The 27,604-nt window shown below is 38.4% G+C and overlaps 1 protein-coding gene across 2 annotated transcripts in view; it reads right to left on the reverse strand.

The window, feature by feature from the left end:
- Positions 1-27,604, reverse strand: part of LOC124595724 (arginyl-tRNA--protein transferase 1) — a 162,904-nt gene that overhangs the window by 113,442 nt on the left and 21,858 nt on the right. For both annotated transcript variants that reach the window (XM_047134591.1, XM_047134590.1), the window contains exons 4-5: positions 19,186-19,299; positions 18,728-18,868 (exon numbers count right to left, since the gene is read on the reverse strand). In XM_047134591.1, coding sequence (XP_046990547.1) covers positions 18,728-18,868; positions 19,186-19,299 — 255 coding nt within the window. The remainder of the gene's footprint in view (positions 1-18,727; positions 18,869-19,185; positions 19,300-27,604) is intronic.

The following is a 27,604-nucleotide window of genomic DNA, read 5'->3' on the forward strand; positions in this document are numbered from 1 at the left end:
GATTAAGGGATCTGTCAGTGATATGACAGTTTTATTTCACTACAAGACAATTGGTAATGACTGAATTAACAAAGCTAGACATCTATAAGAAATTAATCATTCTGTGTGTTTAGCATTCACCTAGTGTTAATTTGGACACTTTCTTCAACAAATTAAATGAAGTATTGGAAAGGGGCTCAGCAGCCAAAACTAGGATAATAATATGTGGAGACATTAATATTAATACAAGCTTTGAGCATGAAATTAGTAACAACTCCCCAAACATTTTGAGTACTTTTGGCATGGCATAAATGGTAAACACTGTTACGTGGATTTCAAAAAGTTTGGCATCAGTTTTAGATGATGTACTTACAGATATTACAAGGGAAAGTTATAAAGTTTTAGGGGATTGGAAAACCTAAGCTAAGATGAAGTGTATATGAAAAATATTTCTGTGCATTGTTTAAATTAATTTTTGAAGAGCCATTTCTGAAAGTAGCCATTTCTATTGCAGCAGTTCAGGAAAATAGACGGGTGCCTGTGGAAATGAGAAAGTTCTCACTGACAATTAAATTTCTCCATTCTTACAAAAGCACTACACTAATCCACAGCCCCTAGAGTATTACCATGGGTATAAAAAGTATACTGGAGGGTACTGCTTGTTGGGAAAAAAAAAAAAAAAAAAAAAAAAAAAAAAAAAAAAAAAAAAAAAAAAATAATAATAATAATAATAATAATATATATATATATATATATATATATATATATATATATATATATATATAATGCAGAAATTAAATGCAAAGTAGTATGGGATGTTATACGACAAGAAACTGGAAAAGGCAGACACAAGTATAATAATGTGCAAATCAAATATGGGGATAAAACAATAGAAAAGCCTCAGAAATTAGCAAATTCTGTACATTATTATTTGTCTGGTATTGCAGAGAAGCTGTAGCAAAATCTTCCTAAAACTCATGTAGCATCCACAATGGTTTACACAGCAAATATGATGATAATGTTACCACAACAGAACTTGAAATTAGGAAGGCAAGACGACAAGTGAAAAATAAGAAGTCAGTAGGCATAGATGAGGTTCCTGTATCTGTTCCGAACGTATGCACAGACAGAGTACAAGCTCCACCAACAATCATAATAAATGAGTCCTTTAGTTCATGTATTTTCCCAGAGTACCTAAAGCTTGCACGTGTGTTGCCCTTAAGAATGAAAGGTAATGGAAAGCACTGAAAACTAGAGGCCAATTTCGCTACTGGCTTCATTCTCAAAAAATAATTGAATCAATCATGAGACAGACCCTGGAATTTCCATTGTTAGACTAGGAAGTTACACAAGTAAATTCAGCCTTTCTAACAAAGCACAGTTTCACCTCTGAAGCAAGGGAAGTACAATATCCACCATTAAAGAGTTCACAGAAGTGGTACTTGAAGTTTGTAGTGGTGTATGTGGGTATAAAGCATACCAATGTGTCTCACTTTCCTTTTACTAGACCAGTTAAAGATGTGTGTAAAACACATGACTTTAATTAGTAGTAGAGTAAGGAGTGTCTACTGTTCCCGGGTTTGATGGAATTTATGTACAGATATGAAATAGAAAAGTGTGGGCACAGTGCAGAAAGCGGCAATGGATGTGTAATTTGGACTGGCCACTGAGCGGTCACTTGCATTTTGCAGTTGTGCTTTGGGAGAGCTGGGGACTCCAAAGAAGGAAGGGGGCCTGATGACAATGCTCAAGCATTAAAGAAGAATTATAGAAGTCTATGCCGTGCTTTGTGATTTTGTAGAGAGCCATTTAAATTTAGAAGCTCTCTCATAGCCCTCACCCTCCGCAATCGGAAACGAAGTCAGAGGTTAAATACAAGGCACTGCATAGCAGGACCACAGCATCAAGGGAAAACAAGACTGCAACTGGGAAGTTCAGAAAAGAAGATAACTGCGATTACATGAGAATGAGTAAAGACTTGGTATCCTGCAATATATCAGTCACTTAAAGTCAACCCACAACCAGACAAACACCTCATGCATCATCCTAAGTGAAGGATATGGATAAGAGGGAAGAAATTAAGAGAGCTATAACAAGGAATTAAAACTAAAATTTTACAAAAAACAGGAAGGTGTACATCGTTTCCTAGGGCAACAGTTTACAAAAAACAGGAAGGTGTACATCGTTTCCTAGGGCAACAGAAGTAAACAAGCCATCAAGAACTGTATAACAAGTATATACACTGAACGGTACAAATGGCAGCAAAGGCATTGTGACATTAATTAAACCCAAACAATGTAGACTGGCGTGATCTTTGGCAAAAGGAATGCCAGTTGATCATAACAACCAGGTCAACAATGAATATTATACATGTGTTGGAGTACGTTCTCGGAATGTAAATCACGAGAAGATACGCCAACTACAGAGAAAATTTTCGGTCAGTGATTTCAAGAGCGACAGGTGCAATGATGGCTTCAGACCCAACACTCCATCACTACACAGTTGGCGACAAGTGCAGCTTATTATGGCAATGTGCTGTCTGAGATTGCGTTACATGCTCGACGGCATCGCCAGGATCCTACAGCAGGTGGTGAGGCAAATTAGGTGAGATGTACAGTGCAACCCCGCCTCCAGAATTTGTGTGTAGTTTTTTAATCTCCAACAACTGCCTGTGAATGATGTTCTTTAACATTGGATGATGGTGTAAATACGGTGATTAACAACCACGGTGTTTAAGTGATGAACACTTTAAATTGTACAGTAATTTAGGTAACATGCTTATCACAACCAGAGGTATGGATATCACAGTTTAGCAGAAATTATAGATAAACTTAAAGCATTAGAAAAATTGGATGAACTATCTAAAAACAGCAAAAGTCAATAAGGTAAACTACATAAATCATCCCAAAATAATAATAAGTAGATAAAATTTCCAAATCAGAGGAAACTTTAGCTAATTTACTTAAGGAGCTTGAAATGAAAATAGTTAAGCATTGTGACATAGTTAGACAAGAAGCAAAAATATTGTTTAAAGATGTAAATGATAAAATGACCCTCTTAGAGAAATAATCTTTGAGCAATTATGAAACTATACTTAATCAAATCTCAGAGACTCAAGATAGGGTAGAAATATTATAATAATAATAATAAAAAATAAATAAAAAAAACTTATTGAAAGTTCTAGCAATCCAAATACTTTAACTTATTTGGAGAAGCATCTAGAAGAAATGGAAGCGCAAAAAGTACATGAAAAAGTAGATACCAACAATGCTATCTCTAATTCTGTAGATGATACTATTAATAAAAAGAGTGAGTTATAGAAATTGTGGAAGACACTAAACAGGAACTTAGAAGCAAAATATCTACATCGAACATAGGATTATTGCCACAATTATTACAAGCATTAAAAATTGAAAGTGGAGTTAGTTGTGCTAAGCAGTTTCCAAAATTTAAGCCAGAAGGAGAAGTACATCCACATATTTTTTGTATGACATTTACTAGCTGATGCACCAGAATGGGGAACAGCTCATTCATGAGAAAATATTGGTCCACAAGTTTGCAAGAAAAACTGACACTAGAGTTATTAGATCCTATACTACAATAGTTCATGGGTTACATATAAGAAGTATAATGAGTGGCATCTGACTAGGTCTAGGTGTTTTGGTAACCTACTAGATGAAAAACATTCAGTTGAAGTGCTGGTAAGGAGATTGCCTTATTTTGCACATAATGAAATATTATACAGCGAATGGACTACTGTAGAACAACTATCGACATTTGTAGAAGGTCTGAGTATCCTGAATAAGGAAAGAGGCATTTCAATCATGTAGAAAATCGGAACACAAGAAATGGAAATACAGGAAATGAAGAATGCTATGCATCTAAATTTTCCATGAAAAAAAAAAGAGGAAAAGTTTTGTTGGATAGGCAGGAGATCAAATAATGATCACAATAAAAAGAGAAATAACAGCAAAAGGAATAATTCACAGGTTTTTGTAACCAGTGACCCAAGTACCATTGACACTACAGTAAAACAGAATGCATCCTATGTCAAACCAAGTATAGATACGAATAATTATCCAGAACCAGTATCAGAAAATGGGCAACATCCCGGGATGTGGGCCAAGATCCAGGATGTAATAAAACTATTGTAGGCCCGTACACAGAAAAATTAATTGCATTCACTCATACTCTGTTGACAAGAAAATGGTTACTTATAGATGTAGATATTTATATAGACTCCGGAAGCAAAACTTCATTAATTTTGCATGAATACCTACACACTCCTTGAAAGAAGAATAAATGTCCCATATTACCGGTGACAGAAGTGTATATCATAGGAATAGTGGACAGTAAAGGAAAGCAAATTAAAGAAGAAACTCAGCTGCCATTTGAGGTAAGTGATGTTGAATTTCTGCATGCTCTCTTCGTAGCACCCAATGTGAACCTACAGATACTACCAGGCCTAGATTAGTTATTAAAATATAAAGTAAAACTTGACTTTGATGGTAAAAATGTTACACTGGACAAAGGAAGGCTCCAATCACATTACACCATTTAAAATAAATAAGCCATTAGCTAATAGGGATTTATTAGTAGTGGCCACTGCTCAGCTAGTGAATGACGCAGAAGAAATAGAAAATCTGGAAGAGGAACAAATAAAGATTAAATCTCAGAAATCAAACATATTAACTTAAGAGCAACAACACGTACTGTTTACAATCTTAATGATATACAAAAGTGTATTTTCTGAAAAACCAGGAGTGATTGGCGATTATGTTTTTCAATTTAAGATTAAAAATAAGGAACCATGCCTTTGCAAATTCTACCCAGTTCCCATAAGATTAAGGTCAGCAGTATGTGAGGAAATACACAAAATGGTAGAAAATAGAGTGAAAGAAAAAGTGTAAGTGCGCATAACAAGCCTTTACTTGTAGTAAAGAAACCAGTGGGAGGAGTGTGACTAGTGTTAGATGCACAGACTTTAAACTAACATACGGAGAAAGAAAGAGACGGACCTGTATTTACTGATGACTTGTTAACAAAATTTTAACAAGGAAGGCATTTTAGTTCAGTTGATTTGACTGCTGGGTATGGCAGGTTAAATTACATGAAAATTCATGAAAATACACTGTGATCCTTTCTGATGGAAAATCTTATCAGTTTAAAGTGTTATCCTTTGGGTTAAGTATTTCAGTATCAGTGTTCATACAAGCACTAGACGAGGCACTAGATAAAGAATTACAACAAGAATTAATTATTTATGTAGATGCCCCCCCCCCCCCTCCCCCCGTGCCTCAGTGCAGATAGCCTTACCGTAGGTGCAACCACAACGAAGGAGTATCTGTTGAGAGGCCAGACAAATGTGTGGTTCCTGAAGAGGGGCAGCAGCCTTTTCAGTAGTTGCAGGGGCAACACTCTGGATGATTGACTGATCTGGCCTTGTAGCACTAACCAAAATGGCCTTGCTGTGCTGGTGCTGCAAACGGCTGAAAGCAAGGGGGAACTACAGCCATCATTTTTCCCAAGGGCATGCAGCTTTACTGTACGGTTAAATGACGATGGCGTCCTCTTGGTAAAATATTCCGGAGGTAAAATAGTCCCCCATTCGGATCTCCGGGCGGGGACTACTCAGGACGATGTTATCATCAGGAGAAAGAAAACTGGCGTTCTACGGATTGGAGCGAGGAATGTCAGATCCCTTAATCGGGCAGGTAGGTTAGAAAATTTGAAAAGGGAAATGGATAGGTTAAAGTTCGATATAGTGGGAATTAGTGAAGTTCGGTGGCAGGAGGAACAAGACTTCTGGTCAGGTGAATACAGGGTTATAAATACAAAATCAAATAGGGGTAATGCAGGAGTAGGTTTAATAACGAATAGGAAAACAGGAATGCGGGTAAGCTACTACAAACAGCATAGTGAAAGCATTATTGTGGCCAAGATAGATAAGATGCCCATGCCTACCACAGTAGTACAAGTTTATATGACAACTAGCTCTGCAGATGACGAAGAGATTGATGAAATGTATGATGAGATAAAAGGAAGTATTCAGATAGTGAAGGGAGACAAAAATTTAATAGTCATGGGTGACTGGAATTCGATAGTAGGAAAAGGAAGAGAAGGAAACGTAGTAGGTGAATATGGAATGGGAGTATGGAATGAAAGAGGAATCCGCCTGGTAGAATTTTGCACAGAGCATTACTTAATCACAGCTAACACTTGGTTCAAGAATCATAAAAGAAGGTTGTATACATGGAAGAAGCCTGGAGATACTGGAAGGTGTCAGATAGATTATATAATGGTAAGACAGAGATTCAGGAACCAGGTTTCAAATTATAAGACATTTCCAGGGGCAGATGTGGACTCTGACCACAATCTATTGGTTATGAACTGTGGACTAAAACTGAAAAAACTGCAAAAAGGTGGGAATTTAAGGTGATGGGACCTGGATAAAATGACAGAACCAGAGGTTGTAGAGAGCTTCAGGGAGAGCATTAGGGAATGACTGACAAGAATGGGGGAAAGAAATACAGTAGAAGAAGAATGGGTAGCTTTGAGAGATGTAACAGTGAAGGTAGCAGAGGATCAAGTAGGTAAAAAGACTAGGGCTATTAGAAAACCTTGGGTAACGGAAGAGATATTGAATTTAATTGATGAAAGCAGAAAATATAAAAATGCAGTTAATGAAGCAGGCAAAAAGGGATAGAAATGTCTCAAAAATGAGATTGACAGGAAGTGAAAAATGGCTTAGCAGAGATGGCTGGAAGACAAATGTAAGGATGTAGACGCATATCACTAGGGGTAAGATAGATACTGCCTACAGGACAATTACAGACCTTTGGAGAAAAGAGAACCACTTGCATGAATATCAAGAGCTCAGATGGAAACCCAGTTCTAAGCAAAGAAGAGAAAGCAGAAAAATGGAAGGCGTATATAGAGGGTCTATACAAGGGTGATGTTCTTGAGGACAATATTATACAAATGGAAGAGAATGTAGATGAAGATGAAATAGGAGATATGATACTGTGTGAAGAGTTTGACAGAGAACTGAAAGACCCAAGTTGAAACAAGGCTCTGGGAGTAGACAACATTCCATTAGAACTACTGACAGCCTTGGGAGAGTCAGGCCTAACAAAACTCTACCATCTGGTGAGCAAAATGTATGAGACAGGCAAAATACCCTCAGACTTCAAGAAGAATATAATAATTCCAATCCCAAAGAAAGCAGGTGTTGACAGATGTGAAAATTACCAAACTATCAGTTTAATAAGCCACGGCTGCAAACTACTAACACGAATTATTTACAGACGAATGGAAAAACTGGTAGAAGCCGACCTCGAGTAAGATCAGTTTGGATTCTGTAGAAATGTTGGAATATGTGAAGCAATACTGACCCTACGACTTATCTTAGAAAATAGATTAAAGAAAGGCAAACCTACGTTTCTAGTATTTGTGGACTTAGAGAAAGCTTGTGACAATGTTGACTGGAATAATCTCTTTCAAATTCTGAAGGTGGCAGGGGTAAAATACAGAGAGCGAAAGTCTATTTACAATTTGTGCAGAAACCAGACAGCAATTATAAGAAACTTCCTGGTAGATTAAAACTGTGTGCCCGACTGAGACTCGAACTCGGGACCTTTGCCTTTCGCGGGCAAGTGCTCTACCATCTGAGCTACCGAAGCATGACTCACGCCCGGTCCTCACAGCTTTACTTCTGCCAGTATCTCGTCTCCTACCTTCCAAACTTTACAGAAGCTCTCCTGCAAACCTTGCAGAACTAGCACTCCTGAATGAAAGGATACTTCGGAGACATGGCTTAGCCACAGCCTGGGGGATGTTTCCAGAATGAGATTTTCACTCTGCAGCGGAGTGTGCACTGATATGAGATACTGGCAGAAGTAAAGCTGTGAAGTCCGGGCATGAGTCGTGCTTTGGTAGCTCAGATGGTAGAGCACCTGCCTGCGAAAGGCAAAGGTCCCGAGTTCGTGTCTCGGTCGGGCACACAGTTTTAATCTGCCAGGAAGTTTCATATCAGCGCACACTCCGCTGCAGAGTGAAAAATCTCATTCTGGAAACATCCGCCAGGCTGTGGCTAAGCCATGTCTCCGCAGTATCCTTTCTTTCAGGAGTGCTGGTTCTGCAAGGTTTGCAGGAGAGCTTCTGTAAAGTTTGGAAGGTGGGAGACGAGATACTGGCAGAAGTAAAGCTGTGTGGACCTGGCATGAGTCATGCTTCGGTAGCTCAGATGGTAGAGCACTTGCCCGCGAAAGGCAAAGGTCCCCTAGTTCGAGTCTCGGTCGGGCACACAGTTTTAATCTGCCAGAAAGTTTCATATCAGCACACACTCCGCTGCAGAGTGAAAATCTCATTCTGGAAACATCCCCCAGGCTGTGGCTAAGCCATGTCTCTGCAGTATCCTTTCTTTCAGAAGTACTAGTTCTGCAAGGTTTGCAGGAGAGCTTCTGTAAAGTTTGGAAGGTAGGAGACGAGATACTGGCAGAAGTAAAGCTCTGAGGACCGGGCGTGAGTCACGCTTCGGTAGCTCAGATGGTAGAGCACTTGCCCGCGAAAGGCAAAGGTCCTGAGTTTGAGTCTCGGTCAGGCACACAGTTTTAATCTGCCAGGAAGTTTCATATCAGCGCACACTCCGCTGCAGAGTGAAAAATCTCATTCTGGCAGTTATAAGAGTCGAAGGGCATGAAAAGGAAGCAGTGGTTGGGAAGGGACTGAGACAGGGTTGTAGCCTATCCATGATGTTATTCAATCTGTATATTGAGCAAGCAGTAAAGGAAACAAAAGAGAAATTCGGAGTAGGAATTAAAATCCATGGAGAAGAAATAAAAACTTCGAGGTTTGCCGATGACATTGTAATTCTATGAGAGACAGCAAAGTACCTGGAAGAGCAGCTGAACAGAATGGACAGTGTCTTGAAAGGAGGATATAAGATGGACTTCAACAAAAGCAAAACAAGGATAATGGAATGCAGTCGAATTAAATCGGGTGATGCTGTGGGAATTAGATTAGGAAATGAGACGCTTTAATTAGTAAATGAGTTTTGCTATTTAGGGAGAATAATAACTGATGAGGGTCGAATCAGAGAGGATATAAAATGTAGACTGGCAATGGCAAGGAAAGGGTTTCTGAAGAAGAGAAATTTGTTAACATCAAGTATAGATTTAATTGTCAGGAAGTCCTTTCTGAAAGTATTTGTATGGAGTGTAGCTGTGTAGGGACGTGAAACATGGACGATAAATAGTTTAGACAAGAAGCAAATAGAAGCTTTCAAAATGTGGTGCTACAGAAGAATGCTGAAGATTAGGTGGGTAGATCACATAACTAATGAGGAGGTATTGAATAGAATTGGAGGGAAGAGAAATTTGTGGCACAACTTGACTAGAAGAAGGGACTGGTTGGTAGGGCATATTCTGAGCATCAAGGGATCACCAATTTAGTAATGGAGGGCAGCTTGGAGGGTAAAGATCGTAGAGGGAGACCAAGAGATGAATACACTAAACAGATTCAGAAGGATGTAGGTTGCACTAGGTACTGGGAGATGAAGAATCTTGCAGAGGATAGAGTAGCATGGAGAGCTGCGTCAAACCAGTCTCTGGACTGAATACCACAACAACAACAACAACAACAACAACATGCTGTATTAATAGTATCCAGGACATCGGAAGAACATTGTATATTATTAACTAAAATGCTAGTTAAGTTTCAGAAAAAAGGGAGTCTGTCTTCAGGTCTATCGTCTTTTTCTTCTTGATCCTAACGTACTTTTTCTTATACTGTCTTTTCTTTCTCCTCCATTAAGAGTATCAATTCCATCCTCCCTCTTTCCATATGCTTAAGTTACTATTGCTGTAAACTGTTCTCTTATCTGTATCACATAGTGGTAATGACACCCTGTTTTCACAGTAAAGCTGAGAAATCACAACAAAAATGACACAGTTACACAGACTTTTTTTTTTGTTAAAAAATTCATTTTCCTCCAGTAAGTTGAATTGTTGGAGCTTATATTAATGACATTATCTAAATGGGGGAGGGGAATTTAGGTAGGACAGAAGGAGGTACAAGTGATGATGAAATTACAAAGTGGACGCACTAATCTAAGCTATGTTATTCAGAAGCACTTATGTAACACATCAATAATAACAGGTTGAGAAATAGGCATGATAAGAGAAAAGAAGAAAGCAAGAAACAAATATTTTATATAGATTTTGGGTAAGGTCACTATGCTGAAGAGAAATTTTTAACATTAGAAGGGATAAAAGCCTTATAGCCAAGAGATTCTAAGCATAAAGGTGGAGTGTACCCAGATTTGTATAGAGTAGGAGGATGAGAGGGTAAGTTTACCTAGGAAAACAGGAATCTACAGCTAACGTCAGATGAATCCGAAGAAGGAAGGACCTGAACCAATTCAGTAGGTATGAGGGGGTAGGTTTACCTGTGAAAAAGGGAACCTGTACCTAAGGTCAGGTGGATCCAAGGAAGGAAGGACCTGAATCATTTTATATACACAAAATGAGGGAGCACTTACCTTGTGAGGGCAATACAGCACGTTCATTGTATGGAGAGAATACACAAATTCAAAACTAAGAAAGCAAACTAAATGGAAACAGAGAAGTATTCTGTAAAATAGTTAAAGCATATGGACTTACCAGGATTCAATTGAGGCCTTAGACTTTTCGTTCTTGAACTCGCATTGAATGAGAACAATTCTGAGATTTGTAGACGTGGTAAGTGAGATAAGAGGAAATGCCAACACATAACACCTTAAGTAGCTAGATCGATTGAAGTTATGCATGTGAGACATGTGACTTTAATTAGTTGTAGAGTAAAGAGCACCTGCTGTGCCGGTGTTTGTTGGAATTTATGTGCAGATATGAGAAAGAAAAATGTGGCCACAGAGCAGAAAGTGACAATGGATGTGTAATTTGGACTGGCCAGTGAGGGGTCACTTGCATTTTGAAGTCGTGCTTTGGAGGTGCTGTAGACTTCACAAAAGAAAGGGACCTGACGACAGGGGTCAAGCAGTAAAGAAAAATGAATGTTGTTGTACAGAGTCTACACCAGACTATCTGGAGTTAAATAAGAATTTATGGTTTTGGTGAAGCATTGCAAGAATCTGTATGGACTTATTGTCTCAAAAGCTTTGTTAATTATCAGTTGTTGTGAATTGATGGCTAACTTATTAGAATGTAGAAGAATTATGGAAACAGTGTATTGTGATTTTGTAGAGAGTCATTTAAATGTAGAAGCTCTCTTCTAACCCTCACTCCTCTGCAAACGGAAATGAAGTCAGTGGTTAAATACGTGCATAGCAGGATCACAACATCAAGAGGAAACAAAACAGTGACCGGGAAATTCAGAAAAGAAGGTAACTGGGTGATTACATGGGAACAAGTAGAGGCTTGGAAACTTGCAATATATCGATCACTTAAAGTCAAACCACAACAAGACAACACATCAAGTTCTTGATAGAGATGCCTATGTTGTATGTATTTTCTTAGACTTGTTCAAGGTTTTTGACACTGTTGACCATAAAATACTACTAAGCAAGCTAGAAGTGCTCAATATAAGACGAATAGTGAATGAGTGGTTCTATCTTACTTGAAAAACAGGGTGCAAAAGGTGGAGATAGGTTTGCTGATTATATATTTTTAGTAAAACAACTGTCAGACAAGAATCATAGGTGTTTTTCAGTGTAGTGTATTGGGTAAAATTCTGTTCTTAATATACATTAACGGCTTTCCAGATAGTGTAAGGCATGGAGAAAAGTTCTCTTTGCTGGTGACAGCAACATCATAGTCACTGATGAAACACCAGAACTCTTACAAAGAGAGGAAACAACTCTCTCGTATGAAGCATAGATGATAACTACATAGATTGCGCAACAAACACAAAGTTTTTAGGGATGAACGTTGAGTGCCAGCTAAAACACAACAAATACACAAAGATACCAGCATAAAGAATGTTACTAGCATGTTATACTCTTAGGGTAGTAGCATCAGTTTGCAACAGCCAATGTCTTGTAGTGACATACTATGCCCACATACACTCAGTTCTTAGCAGTGGGATTTTTTTCTGGGGATCGAAGCTACAAAACATGACCACAGCTTTTAGAGCACAGAAAAGGGTTGTAAGAATAATAACTGGTAGCAGTAGTTGGGCATGTAAACAGTTATTTTAAAAATAACTCTCTGTGACACTCTCCCACAGGTTAAAAAAACCTGTGACCATTCATACTGCCCCTGTTAGTCCTATCTGGTACAGGTCCCACACACTTGAGCAATATTCCAGAAGCCATCAATCAAGTGATTTGTAAGCAATTTTGTATACTGATTGCACTTCCCCAGTATTCTACCAATAAATCGAAGTCACTTTTACCCATGACTGAATCCATGTGATCATTCCATTTCATATCCCTACAAAATGTTACACCCAAGTATTTGTATGAGTTGGCCGATTCCAACAGTGACTCATTGGTACTATAGTCATAGGACATGACATTTTTGTTTGTTTTTTGAAGTGAAAAATTTCACATTTCTGAACATTTAGACCAAGTTGCCAGTCTCTGCACCATGTTTAAATCTTATCAAGATCTGTCTGAATATTTATGCAGCTTCTCTCACAGTTCTTCATTATAGATAACTTCATCATCTGCAAAAAACCAAGTTATAATATTAATACTGTCTGCAAGGTCATTAATACACAATGTGAACAGTAAGAGCCTCAACACACTTCCCTGGGGTACTTCTGCATATGATGACGTCTCTCTATCCAAGATAACATCATGCTGTGTCCTCCCTACTAAAAAGTTCTCTGTCACGTCAAAAATTTCACTTGATACCCCATATGATCATACTTTTGACAATAAACATAGGTGCGGTATTGAGTCAAATGCTTTTTGAAAATCAAGAAACACTGCATCTAACTGGTGGCCTTGATCCAAGGCTTTCAGAACATCATGTGTGGAAAGTGTGAGTTGGGTTTCAAACGTGTGTGTGTGTGTGTGTGTGTGTGTGAATTTCTAAGCGACCAAACATTTGGGTTTCACATGATCGAAGTTTTCGAAATCCATGGTGGTTGCCATTGCTGTTCAAGATACCTCATTATGTCTGAGCTCAAAATATGTTCTAAGATTCTATAACAAATCAATGTCAAGGATTTGGATGGTAGTTTTGTGGATCACTTCTAGTACCCTTCTTGTAGACGTGTGCGACCTGTGCCTTCTTCCAAGAACTGGGCAGGGGCTAACTCAGCCACAAGTTCAATATAGAATCTGACAGGGATTCCATCGGGGCCTGGAGCTTTGTTCAGTTTTAACAGTTGTAGTGCCTCACAAATTTCGGCGTAAATTCTAGAGACACTAGCCCTTCCACCATCTCGAACACCTGATATTTTATGTATGAGTGTGGAGGAGGGGAAGTGTATCTACTGCACCACCCACTTCTGTGTGCAGGTTGGATGTCTGTAATGAGAAGACGATAAGTGGGACAGTCGAATGACACCAACAAGTGTTTACCGCAAGAGCCACAGACACTGTGTGAGAGGACATGGAGTAAATAAATGCTATTCTTTGCTGTGTTAGTGAATGTGATTGTTGTAGAAAAAAAAGAAAAGAAAAAGAAACATTTGACTATAGCCTTTTAACTTATTTTATGTCAGCTCTGAATGAAGCACGACGCATGTGACATCTATAAATTATCTGGTTGTTAAAACCAGGCAATTGTGATTTGAGCTGAACTGAATGTTTGAGGGTACCGAGTTATTTCTGGTGAAAGAGAGAGTAATCTTTTGTTCCTCTAACCAGCATTAATTCTTTGGAGAAGAAGTTGTGGAGATTGATGCAGCCGCATAATCAGAGAAGAGGATCGGCTAAACATTTTAAGTAAGTCAACTGTAGTAAAAGAAGTGGCAAGTTCGCAATCCAGTATTGTACCGCTTCTCTTGCTGCCAAAACCATTAGAGTGTTTCAACTGTTTGTCAACATCCCTGACACTAATACTTATTTCTTTCCTCTTTTCAGTGATATGAGGATTAAATTGGGGCAATTCTCCTGGATTTTCCCATCACGCATTGCCCTGTGTTTCATTCAGCAACTCTGTATCTATAGTCCAATGCTTTATTTTACACTTGTTATGCAGTAATCTCTGTTTCTTTAGAAGCTTCTTTGCAGTGACTGTATACCATGGAGGTTCCCTCCCATTATGAACTGTTCTACTGGGTAATTATCTATCCAGTGTGTGATCAACTAATTTTCTAAAGTTGAGCCAGAGTTCTTGGATAAATAAAGATAAATAAATAAGTAAATGTTAATGTAGTTTCTAGTAGTTGGTTCATTTAATTAATAAATGCCCCGATCCATTCCACATCCTTTAATGTTCTCCTTTACGATGAGATTCATAGAATACGACGAATAATGAATAAGAGTGTCACTGATATTATATGGGAAAATAGCAGCACAGAGAAGACATCTATTTGCCCTTAGACACTGCAATTCATAGCTTAAAAGTGTTATTGTTTTAGTCTACAAATGACATCAGGATCACATGCTGTTTGCCAACACATTTACAGTTTTTTTTTACAGAAAAGTTGGTGTCTTATTTTGACCAACTTGTCTTTTTTTTTCCATTTGGCACCTTATTATGTTTTAAGGCACTGTACATGATTGCCTCACCTGTACAGAGCTCTGTCAATTTGATGTCTGCAAACAATGCTCCACTGTCACAAGTAATGCTCACTGTATCACTAGTAAACTGTGATTAGAACTCTGGTTCACCCCATCACACAAGATGAGAATGGGCTACAACAAGGGAGCATCTCACATATTCACGGCACAATGTTCACCAATACCACAGAGTTGCCTTGTTACCAATCTATTTCTATATTTATTCGTGTAAACATACACTATGTTCACATGTACGCAAGCTAGAGACAGCTCTGTTATAGAGAGGAGGAAATGTGATGGTCCCTAACAGCTTACAAATGTGCACCACCAAATATGGCCAGGCTGCAGTAGTGTCTGCCATATGAAAGTACACCAGTCACATCCAGCAGCACTGATGCTGTCAAGAAAAGCTGACTACATGAAAAACAGAGGTTAGCAAAGTGCCGACAAATACGATAATATTTCCTGACCAAGAAAATAGTCATTGAAGACATTTACTTACAGCTGTCTATAAGAGGCAGTTGCGTGGAACTCTGACTCTTGATTAGAGCCTTTATTTGAAAGACAGTGAAATATGCAACCATTTATGACCCAAAACTTGCAAAAATAAGATCTTAAAAATAAAATATCGCTTTATGTAAGTTTTTAAACACACATTATTGTTTTTTTTTATATCACCTCTGAACAAACTGTGTGTGTAGTACTTACTTTTTGCAGTGTTTGAAGCTAACACTTATTTCTGAAATGTCCATATGTGTCTGAAGACAGTGGTCAAGTGTGTGTGACTTTTGTTAGCATGAATGTGTGTGTGCATGTTGTCTAATTCAGAAGATGGACTTTTGGGCAAAAACTTACTTGTTAAGCAGTTTTTTGTTTACCTGTCTGTGACTCAACATCCCCACTACATGATGTGAAGCAATCTGTCCTTTTCATAATACTGTCACTATTCTATCCTGGATTTTCCGCTGTTTGATTTCAACAACAACATTTGCAACAAAATGCCCACACATATCAGTGGTTTGAGGTATGGATACCCAGACCTTCTGGTCCACAATATTAATTCACATTGTGTTGAACACCTTCTCATAGCACATGGACAAATAGTTTTTTCTAAACGTAGATTGATCTGGAACTGTATGCGCTGTGTACTTCGCCAAGAACTGTCTGAAATGTGGATTCTTCAGTTTCTACAATAGGATGCTGCCGTGCACCCTCATCTCATACAAGTCCTTGAAGAATGATTGCATAGTTCAAGATGGATCTCTCTGTTCAAATAACAGTATTCGTTTGCTGTAATTTTCAGCATTATGCTCACACAGCTGCTGCGTTTGGTGGCCCTACAGTGTTGTTAAATATGAAAGTGCTTTTCTGCACTAACTTTAACTTCACGTAGTTTACAAAATAAAATCATAAACAAAGCCTTCCCCCTTCATGCTGTTGGAGCACTTTACTTTCGGCATGTTGAAGCAGACTGAGTTTATATCCAAACTAAATAATGTGACTACATGTGTGATGTTTATTACTTCAAAAGCTGTCTTTGTTGGCTTCAAGAGTGTTTTGTTGATCCCATGCAACAATTTTCTATGTTAGCGAACCAACTACAGTCCATTTAAAATTACTTGACAATTGGCATCTGTCACTTGCCACTATGTTGTTGCCACATTGGACACCAGCTACTGCTCGGTTATAGGTAACACACGAACATAGCGAATCACTTCACAAAGGCTGTTAACATGTAACGTGGGGCAATGATGGAAGCAGCCGCAGTGGGATATGGTGGATACGGGAGCTGCTCTGTTAACAGCTGATTTTAAGTGATCAATGACTGAACTGTGGCAAGAGACATGTTTTGTAGCACTGAATTTAAACTCATATCCTAAGCTACTCACGACCAAGTGATGTGTAATGTATCTGAGAAAGTGGTGGTCAATAGTCTGTGACAGGACTAAAATCACAATCACTTTTTTCATTGCTATTAAAGCCAACCTCTACACCCAAACTCAAGACAGAAAAAGTTCAGTTTCAGCAATAAAAGCAAACCATACTTTCCTGTTATCATTCATTACCTGAAACTATTCTCACACTGGCTGCCACATTACCAGCCAGTGAGCAGTCCTGGTTGGCACTCGGTTGCAGATTTTAGGCATCACAGGCACATTCCAAATGAAAAAGGGATGACAGGAAAATAACAGCAAATAAAAAAGTCAATACAACGATGAAAATGATATGCCAAAGAATTAGAAATAAAAAAAAAAATTACATTGAAACCAAAATTGAATACAAAAACTCTTTCGATTAGATTCTGAAATAAAAAAATTTCACACCATTTAATGAGCTTCGAACCTACAACATGCAAGATGGCAGGTTAATACACAACCATAAAGTACAACAGTGAGTGTAGTTGTTACATTTTTGACTGAGAACACTCAGTTGAAATGATGAATTGCAGCCTTCAAAAACTTGGTTTCATGCAATGTCATGCGAAGCTTATCTAATGTAAGCCAATCTCTGATTACGATAACCTCATTTGTGAAGCTGAACATGTGTATTTCAAAAGTGTGTGTGTGTGTGTGGTTATCATGTATGATGAAACACGAAATAAAAATGTCAGACCCATGTTTCAGGATCCAAACACATCAAGAAAGAACACCGGACAAGGAATTGAAAGTGAACTGACCAATTGCTGTGGCAGTTTGGCAAGGGCTAATGATTTGGTGATGACATTGAGGGCTCTGGAGGAAACCAGCTCCAGAGCGAGAAGTGTCAACTATGAAGTAATTTTAATCAGACAATAGTGTGGTATGCTGACTGTTTACTACAGGCATGATAAATAAAGCTTTGTAATAATTACTGTTTTAATTTGTGACAATATCACTCGATCCATTGTCATGTGAGCAACATTTTCATGTTTTTATCTTGTGCCCTTAAAGATATGACAAAAATATAAATTTCTGGCTAAAGTTGGCTGATATTTGGCCTATTACAAAACAGGTGTGACTATGGCTTTACATGAACAATAAAATACATTTTTCTTCACTACAATACCTGTATTTGTGCATAAATTGTAAAATTCACCATAAAGTTTAGGCAAAAAATATGACTTGTCATTAAAATCCGAGTCATATTTACAACATTTTACCATCAATCAATGAATATATCTGTTTAGTTGGTCTGGAGTTTGACAGTCAAACTGTCTTCACTGATGATGTACCCTATACTACTGCCCTGTCACTCTGACTTGCAGATGTCACACAATCTGGGTCTGGCAATATAGGAACCCATAATCGCTCAGCTGGTTAAGATTGATTAGCTACCATGTCTACATCTACGGACATCTGGGCTGCTATACATCTCTTGCTTGTTTAGTTTCTGCAGCTTATATACAACTGGGTCCCCATTAAAAACACGTGAAATAAACTACAAAGTTTTGGCTCCATCTACCACATGGCACTCTAGACTCAAGAAATAAAATGTGCTCCTTGTATTTGAGAGGGAGGGAGGGGTATATATTTTCCCCTCCATTTCTCTCCTTCTCCCCCCCCCTCCCCCCTCCCGCCCACGCTGTATAGATTAAAAAAATTCTACTCACCAAGTGGGAGCAGGAGCGCAAGCGCGCGCCCACCTGCACGCACGCACAAGCGCGCGCGCGCGCACACACACACACACACACACACAAAATGATTTAACTTATGCAAGTTTTTGGAGCCAGTGGTACCTTCTTCTAGCAGAAGGGTTGAAGGGGAAGGAAGAGGGGTGAAGGAAAAGGACTGGAGAGGTTTATGAAAAGGGATACAGTTTGGAAGAGTCACCCAAAACCCTAGGTCAGGGGATACTTACCGGATGTGATGAGAAGGGAAGACTGATTGTTGGGGACTGCACCAGGCGAGATTTGAAAAACTGAGAGCTTAAAGATGGAAGACAGGGCTTTCATAATATTGCACTATTCCATCCTGGGTTTTCCATTGTTTTTATTTATAAGTTTTCTTCTAATTTTGGGGTTTTACCTCCACAGCAAAATTAGAAGAAAAATTTTTGAAATTCTTACTAGTAAAAACTACAAGCACTTGTACTTACCTAAACAAACTTTCTTAGGCAAATTTGCATCTTTCTTCGAGTCAGTTGATGTTTCACTGCTGCCTCCTGATTTTTCCAGGGATAATTCTAATTTATGTTTACCAGGTGGCTCTGGACATGACAGATCACTCCCCTCTGGTTCTACAATAACAAATAATTACAAGAGTTAAAAAGAGAACACATTAGTTACTTAATGTCATAAATGTGCATCTTATATCAAATCTTGTCATATGCAATTCTTATTATTAATTAGAATGCTGACATGATTGTTGTCATTTTATACTCGGCCCATCCATTTGTACAAATAAAACATTATGACTGAAAGTGTCACATTTCTCATTTGCCTGATTTACTTACACACACCAACTTGAAACAATATTTGACCTCTTAACGCACAAGTGAAATGTGTTAAAACATGAATATAGATTACTAAAGGAGCAATAAACCAAAATTTTTACCTATACGTCCAGACAAGGAAGGATCTACAGATAAAACTTTGGCATCTTCTTTATGCTTTTTTGCCTGATCAGACTTCTTTGGGAAATTGGGCACATCCATCATCTCTCCACCATCTAGAAATAAAACATCACAATGTTGACCCTCATACAATCAGTTGTGGCACTGAAGTATCTGAGCTGATCAGCAACCATACCACTTGTAAGTAATATATATATTAAACACAAGTACCCTCCTGCCAATTCCCTGGCTTCAGCTACCCATTGATAACTGTCTGTAGCAAATGAGTATCAGTGTTTAAAAAAAAAAAAATCGTAAGAATGTATAATATGAAAACAGCCCACTAAGTGATACAAGTTGTTATAAAATGATAAGCTGTGGAGAAAGAGGAAGTATCAAGTAATACTTATTCATCTCTAAGTTTCCTTCTGGCTGTAATTGGGCATCTCTTCAGTGCTCTTGAGCCAACTACACTAACAATTAATGAAGTGATCTCAGTTATTTTCTGAATGTTTTTAAACTATTCAGTAATTCTTCCCCTGTAGTCATCTAAGACAGCTAATTAGTATACAAGAAAGAGATTGTTTTGTGCCATTCTTTGATTAAGAAGCTACAACTTGCAGCAACATAAATTTTGACATTTATTTGCAATAAAATATGATACCCATATTACTGAATATATTTTGCAAAATACCTCATTCAGTACAATGCATCATCAAACATCTTGCCTTACTATAAATGGTTTTAATGTACATGATATTTAAAAGAAGGTAGCTCTCCATATAAGTCAGTCCTCTGCAATGCTTTTCATCTCTGTGTAACTTTTGTAATCTACACCCATTTGACTTATTTTCTGTAGTCAGGTCTTGAACCCCCCTCTACAATTTTTCAATTTTTATCCCCCCCCCCCCCCCCCCGCCCCCAAACACCATATTGCCAAACTGACTACTCCTTGACCCCTCACAGTATGAGACCTATTAACTGATACATTCTTTTAATAAGTTGTTCTTCCAAACTTGATTCAGTACCCCCTCATGAGTTATCCTATCTACCAATCTAAACTTCAGCAGTTGCTGAACATGCTGCACACACAACACTAATGACTTGAAAATCCCTCTAGCCTAAACCTCTGGTAACATGTTGCCCACTACCTCAGCTAACCCATTCCCTTTGCTCTTCTATCCACACTGTAACAGTGTGCACAGAAGTGGACAGAAGAGAGAAGGATTGTGTACTACCACCTCCACCCACTCTTCCTCCCCCCCCCCCTCTCCCCATGTATGCACTCTCTCTCTCTCTCTCTCTCTCTCTCTCTCTCTCTCTCTCACACCCCCCCCCCCCTTTTCTTCAATCCTCTCCCCCTTCTTGCCTCCACATCTCTTACTCGCCCTCCCTCCCTGTCTCCCTCTTCATCACCACTGTCCTCTCCTTTCCTTCCTTCCCTCCCCCCCCTTTACCAGTCTCCATCCTTATATGCTCTATCCTCTGTACTTCGTTCACCTTGTGCAGCTGAGTCATCTAGGCAAAAGACCTGCCACCTCCATCGGCCCAGGCAAGTACTTTCGATAGTCAGTTTTCAATAATCAGTCTCGTTGCTACTGCAAACATGAGCATTTAGGTATCTGTTATGCCCTATTAGAAAAAGAGGAAGAGCTCGAAAGCTAGTGTTAACTGGCTTCTATTATGTGCTTGTGTGGAGCAATCCTCTATAGTTAAATGGTAGTTTTTCCCTTATTATACATATTAAACTTCAGCATTCCCAAGTGGCACCACATCAAACAAACTTCTATTTTCTTCTTGACTGAACAGTTTATTGTCCACATTTCACTTTGGTACAAAGTTACACTCAAGACAAATACCTCAGGACAAGAATTCCTAACATTTAAATTATATTCATTGTTAACAAATTTCTCTTTTTCAGAAATTATTATTTGCTTTTGCCAGAATGCCTTTTATAGCCTTCCATTTTCAGCAAGTGTCAATTCTTTTGCTGCTGAAATAACAAAACTCATCTACTCCTTTTAATAACTCATATACAAATCTAATCATCTGATTTCATTCAACTACATTCCTTAGTATTGTTTTACATTTGTTGATGTTCAGCCTATAACATCTTTCAAAGACACTACCCGTTCCAGTTAACTGGTCTTGCTAATCCTTTGGCATCCCTGACAGTGCTACAGTGTCACTGGATAAAATATAAAAGCTTTGATTTCTTCTCCCTGATCTATCATTCGCTTACCAAGTTTTTCCTCGGTTTCTTCTCAGCTTTCTTGGTATATACATTGAAGAACGTCAGAGGTAGGCTACAAATCTGTCTCAGTTCCTTCTCAACTACTCCTTCCCTTTGATGTCCAGCAATTTTTGCCAAATTTAAGATAGCTTAAAACTGAAACTAAGTAGTATCAAACCACAGAAGTTATCTGGTTAACCTGCACAACTTTTGTGCACAATACACAGTTAAAAATCACGAGACCATGTCATTCACTGCTTCTGTGCTACATTAGGTCAAAGATGGGAAGGAAATCGATCACGACATTTTTTCCACCATTTTGTGACTGCAATAAATTTTGATCAAACATAGTATGTTGAGTGCCCCTTAGTTTTTTCACAAATAAATTACTTGTCATCTAATCTACAGAGCTGCAACAGTTATTTGTGGGTCCTCTAAAAGTTATTAATATCTGAACAGACCACCAAAATTTTTTGCATTTAATTTGTGCTTAGTCTGATGACCCACTGCTACATATTATCACCATCTATTTTCTTCATTTTTATTTCATCAGAAGGAGCAAGTGTCTTTTTTGTTAGAAATGTTTTGCTTGTTTTGGATAACCTCTGAATAACGGTAAGAAAAGTGCTTGAAAGTACTTCTGTCAAAATTTTATTTAATAAAATTGCAGCCAAATAACCATATACAGTTACTTTGCTTAACATTTTACATTTACATTTTACATATTCATTTATCAATTTCACTCTTTTACTGCACAATTCTACGTGGTATCATTCACAGGATTCGTTACACAGTTTACACACACATGTTGTGGTTGTGTCGTGATAAGTTTTGTTTTTGCAAATTAGATGATGAAAGCCGTGAATAGAAAATCTAGTTATGACATGTCACAGTTCGAAGTTTGGTGCTGTCCATGAGTGGTTCATCATTGCTTCAGTGCCATAGAACTTCGGCCATACTTTTTCTCGTTTGTCCTCCATGATCTTCAGTTGATTTCTGGAAGCCCTGCTGTGTGGCATCATATATCGAAGTTTGATGTCTTTATTTAGGAATGTCTCTCTCGCTAGCAGGTACACTAGTCTAGATCTTGTTGTCTTTGAGAGACCTAGTGCTCTTTTTAGATAAGTCGATTTTCCTTTTCTAGTGTTTCTAGATTGGTCCCATATAACCTCCATCCCATAGGCCAGAATTGGCAAGATTTTTGCATTGAATAATTTCATGACCGTTTCTAGACTGAGTAGGCGGATGTTTTTGACACCCTGTATTGCTGTTATTGCTTGGGCTGCACGTTCTGTTGTATGTTTTGTGAAGCATTTGTCTGTTGGTTGCAACGTCACTCCTAGGTATTTAAAGTCTGATCAGATTTTTATTTTTTGTCCTCTGATGTTGATTTCGCATTCTTGGGTGTTTTGCCTCCTTTTCTGAAAAATCACCATTTCTGTCTTTGTTATGTTTATGTGTAGTTTGTGTTTACTGCACCATTTGTCTATTTTCACAATGATTTTCTGCAGCCTCTGTAAGTCTGTTGAACCTATGGTTATGTCGTCAGCATATACATGTACCTGTACATCTTCTTCATTTTTTCCAATTCACAGTACTTCTTCAGTGCCAAGAATGTACAGCAAAGGGCTCATTGGGTCACCCTGTAAGACTCCGTTCGATTGCAGAATGAGGTTCGAAAAAGAGAGGTTGTCTGATATTGTGATTAAGTTGTATTCGAAGATTGACTTGATTATTCTTGCCCATACACTATCTTCTCCCATTGTGTTTTCCAGTTTTCGGACTATGAGATCTCTTTCCAGTAGGTCAAAGGCTTTGGTAAAGTCTATGAACACTGTGTAGAACATTTGTTTCTTTTGTAGCGCTTTGTCGATGTTGTTTAGAAGAAGCCCGACTGCTCTAAGTGTTGATCTTCCAGATCTGAAGCCCATTTGTCATTCTTGGAGATGACTGTCCACACAGACTTTGATTTTTTATGTAGTTATCTTTGAAAACATCTTGAACTGAGTATTTTCCAGGGCTATGCCTCTGTACTTGTTTGGGTCTGTTGGGTCTCCTCTACCTTTGTAGAGAATTTTATTGTCAAGTGTTTCCATTGGGTCAGAATTCTTCCAAGTTCCAGGCATTTGTTGAATAGTTTGATCCATACATCTTAGAGGGCCTCTTTTGCATCTTTTATATATTCATTATATACGAGGGCAGTTCAATAAGTAATGCAACACATTTTTTTTCTCGGCCAATTTTGGTTGAAAAAACCGGAAATTCCTTGTGGAATATTTTCAAACATTCCCGCTTCGTCTCGCATAGTTTCATTGACTTCCGACAGGTGGCAGCGCTGTACGGAGCTGTTAAAATGGCGTCTGTAATGGATGTGCGTTGCAAACAATGGGCAGTGATCGAGTTTCTTTTGACGGAAAACCAGGGCATCTCAGAAATTCATAGGCGCTTGCATAATGTCTACGGTGATCTGGCAGTGGACAAAAGCACGGTGAGTCGTTGGGCAAAGCGTGTGTCATCATCGCCGCAAGGTCAAGCAAGACTGTCTGATCTCCCGCGTGCGGGCCGGCCGTGCACAGCTGTGACTCCTGCAATGGCGGAGCGTGCGAACACACTCGTTCGAGATGATCGACGGATCACCATCAAACAACTCAGTGCTCAACTTGACATCTCTGTTGGTAGTGCTGTCACAATTGTTCACCAGTTGGGATATTCAAAGGTTTGTTCCCGCTGGGTCCCTCATTGTCTAACCGAACACCATAAAGAGCAAAGGAGAACCATCTGTGCGGAATTGCTTGCTCGTCATGTGGCTGAGGGTGACAATTTCTTGTCAAAGATTGTTACAGGCGATGAAACATGGGTTCATCACTTCAAACCTGAAACAAAACGGTAATCAATGGAGTGGCGCCACACCCACTCCCCTACCAAGAAAAAGTTTAAAGCCATACCCTCAGCCAGTAAAGTCATGGTTACAGTCTTCTGGGACGCTGAAGGGGTTATTCTGTTCGATGTCCTTCCCCATGGTCAAACGATCAACTCTGAAGTGTATTGTGCTACTCTTCAGAAATTGAAGAAACGACTTCAGCGTGTTCGTAGGCACAAAAATCTGAACGAACTTCTCCTTCTTCATGACAACGCAAGACCTCACACAAGTCTTCGCACCCGAGAGGAGCTCACAAAACTTCAGTGGACTGTTCTTCCTCATGCACCCTACAGCCCCGATCTCGCACCGTCGGATTTCCATATGTTTGGCCCAATGAAGGACGCAATCCGTGGGAGGCACTACGCAGATGATGAAGAAGTTATTGATGCAGTACGACGTTGGCTCCGACATTGACCAGTGGAATGGTACCGTGCAGGCATACAGTCCCTCATTTCAAGGTGGCGTAAGGCCGTAGCATTGAATGGAGATTACGTTGAAAAATAGTGTTGTGTAGCTAAAAGATTGGGGAATAACCTGGTGTATTTCAATGCTGAATAAAACAACCCTTGTTTCAGAAAAAAAACGTGTTGCATTACTTATTGAACTGCCCTCGTATATTATAGGGTCCTGCTGCTTTCTTGTTCTTCAGTGCTTTTATTACTTCTTTTACATCTTCTTCATTTAGTAGTTCCCACACACTGTCTTTTTCCTCAGTTTGATGTTGTTTCTCTTTCTTTGGGGGTGTTTTCATTCCTTGTTTGTTCAGTATCATACTGAAGTGGTCTTCCCATCCCTTCATGTCTATGTTTGGTGTTTGAGCCATTTTCTTGGTCTTGCTGCTATGTGTGGGTCTTTTTCTGCTTTATCCATTTCTCTTTTTGCCTCTCTTTCTATGTGTTCTTTTTTCTTCTCTTCTATTAGTTTTTTTGTAGATTCTCCTCTCTTTTGTGTACAGTTTGTATGTTTCCTCGTCGTGCTGGTTTCTTAATCCATGGAGCATTCTTAGAACAATGTTCCTTTTACTGAAGCATTCAGCATCGAACCATCTTTTGCCGTCCCTGTTTTTGGGTTTGTTTGTACCACTGAATATTTTAGGAAGTCTTCTATTTGCCTGTTGCTTTTTCAAGGTCTCCTTCCTCTATTAAATTTTCTATCTGTGTTATTTGTTCTTGCTGGTTTGTTAATTTTTCTTTATCTATTTTTCTTTATTTGATTTGGTGGGTCTTTCTTGCTGGCAGTGATGCGACGTTATTCATTTTTATATTCACTGGAATGTGCTTTCATATAGGAGTGATGGAGTCATGCCATATTGGTTGAATACTTCCTTTTATTTCTCCTCTTGTTAATGCAATATCAATGGTGCTTTTCCCATTGTGGCATATATATGTAGATATCTGTCTATCGTTCAGTAGGGTGAAACCATCTTCTTCTAGGATGTCAATGACTAGTCTTGTTTTCTAGTTCTCCGTGTCTATTCTGCAGTTGAGATCGCCTGCAATAATGGTGGGTTTGCTGTCGCATTGTTTGATGAGTGGGACTATTTCGTCAATCATTACTACAGCGTTTGTGTGCGGTTTAAAATCGGTTTACAATAAGCTGCAATTATATTTATGTTTGCTGCTTCTACTAGCATACTATTTTCTTGTTTTATGATTTTTTATGGGTGTCTTCTAGGGTTTCAGTAGGATAGATATTCCTTCCATGGGTTGTCCTCTTTCTCCCTTCTTTGCCATTAGGTGACAATTGTAGAAATCTTTATGTTGCCAGTTGTCTATCAGAAAGGTTTCTGTTAGAATTGCAAGAGCCGAGTTTTGCAGAATGTCTGTTGGTGTTAGGTTAAGAGCACTTTTTATTCCCTCTGTATTCCACAAGACTACTTTTATTTCTTGCTCTTCTGGTTTTCTTCTTAGTTTAGTTGAGCTCTGCTCCCTCTTCCATGGATCGTCTTGGGAAACGAAATCGACGTACTTTTATGTTTTCAGGCCAGAATTCTGGTTCTTGTGTGATTTGTAGATTTTCAAACTGCTGTCAAACTGTGCAAACCATCAACTAAACAAGTGTAGTTTGCATAAGAAACATAAAAATGCTTGTATAGGAGTCACATTATCTACTCTGATTATTAAGTATAAATTTTTCTAATGGTTCTACTGCTTTTAAACATAACAGTCGACCTGACACATTTTTATTTTGGCTACATTCATTATCTTTGAAGAGGTTTAAAGTCCTGCTTTTTAAGTCACCAGAAAGGATTTTCCCCTTCTTGTTAGGCATTGCAAACATAAACCACATACTGTACAAATGTATTTATGTTGAATAAACAGTCAAGTGTTCATAAATATCTATAATGGATTAGCTTAATCACACACTGTTCAAGCTCTGTAGCTTCTTTTTAACATTTTAATTGGTACTATAAATTCAAAAGCCACTTGTGGTATCAGTCAAATTTCTGGAGCAAGTGTTAACATTTACAAGTCTATTAGATTAGATTTATTTTCATTCCAATTGATCCATAGTGAGGAGGTCCTCCAGGATGTAGAACATGTCAGAAAAACAATAGTACATGACAAATATTTACAACTGAAACAAATAACTAATGTACCTACCACAGGTCCCAAGCGGAATTATCGTCATTTTTTTTTTAATGAACACTATATGAAAGAATCATTTTACAAACACTCATTTACTAAGATCGCATTAATGCACTGAATTTAAAATTTAAAAAAATGTTTTTATTTATTTATAAGGTAATAAACATATAATAGAACTACAACGATACTTATGTACAACAAATATATATGTACAGGGTGGTCCATTTATAGTGACCAGGCCAAATATCTCGTGAAATAAGCAACAAAGAAAAAACTACAAAGAACAAAACTCGTCTAGCTTGAAGGGGGAAACCAGATGGCGCTATGGTTGGCCAGCTAGATGGCACTGCCAAAGTCAAACGGATATTAACAGCATTTTTTAAAATAGGAACCCCCATTTTTTATTACATATTCGTGTAGTACGTAAAGAAATATGAATGTTTTAGTAAGACCACTTTTTTCGCTTTGTGATAGATGGTGCTGTAATAGTCACAAATGAATAAGTTGTGGTATCACATAATATTCTGCCAGTGCGGACGGTATTTGCTTCGTGATACATTACTCGTGTTAAAATGGACCATTTACCAATTGAGGAAAAGGTCGATATCGTGTTGATCAATGGCTATTGTGATCAAAATGCCCAATGGGCGTGTGCTATGTATGCTGCTCGGTATCCTGGA

The sequence above is a fragment of the Schistocerca americana genome, chromosome 2 (genome assembly GCF_021461395.2).
Source record: "Schistocerca americana isolate TAMUIC-IGC-003095 chromosome 2, iqSchAmer2.1, whole genome shotgun sequence".
Lineage (NCBI taxonomy): Eukaryota > Metazoa > Arthropoda > Insecta > Orthoptera > Acrididae > Schistocerca > Schistocerca americana.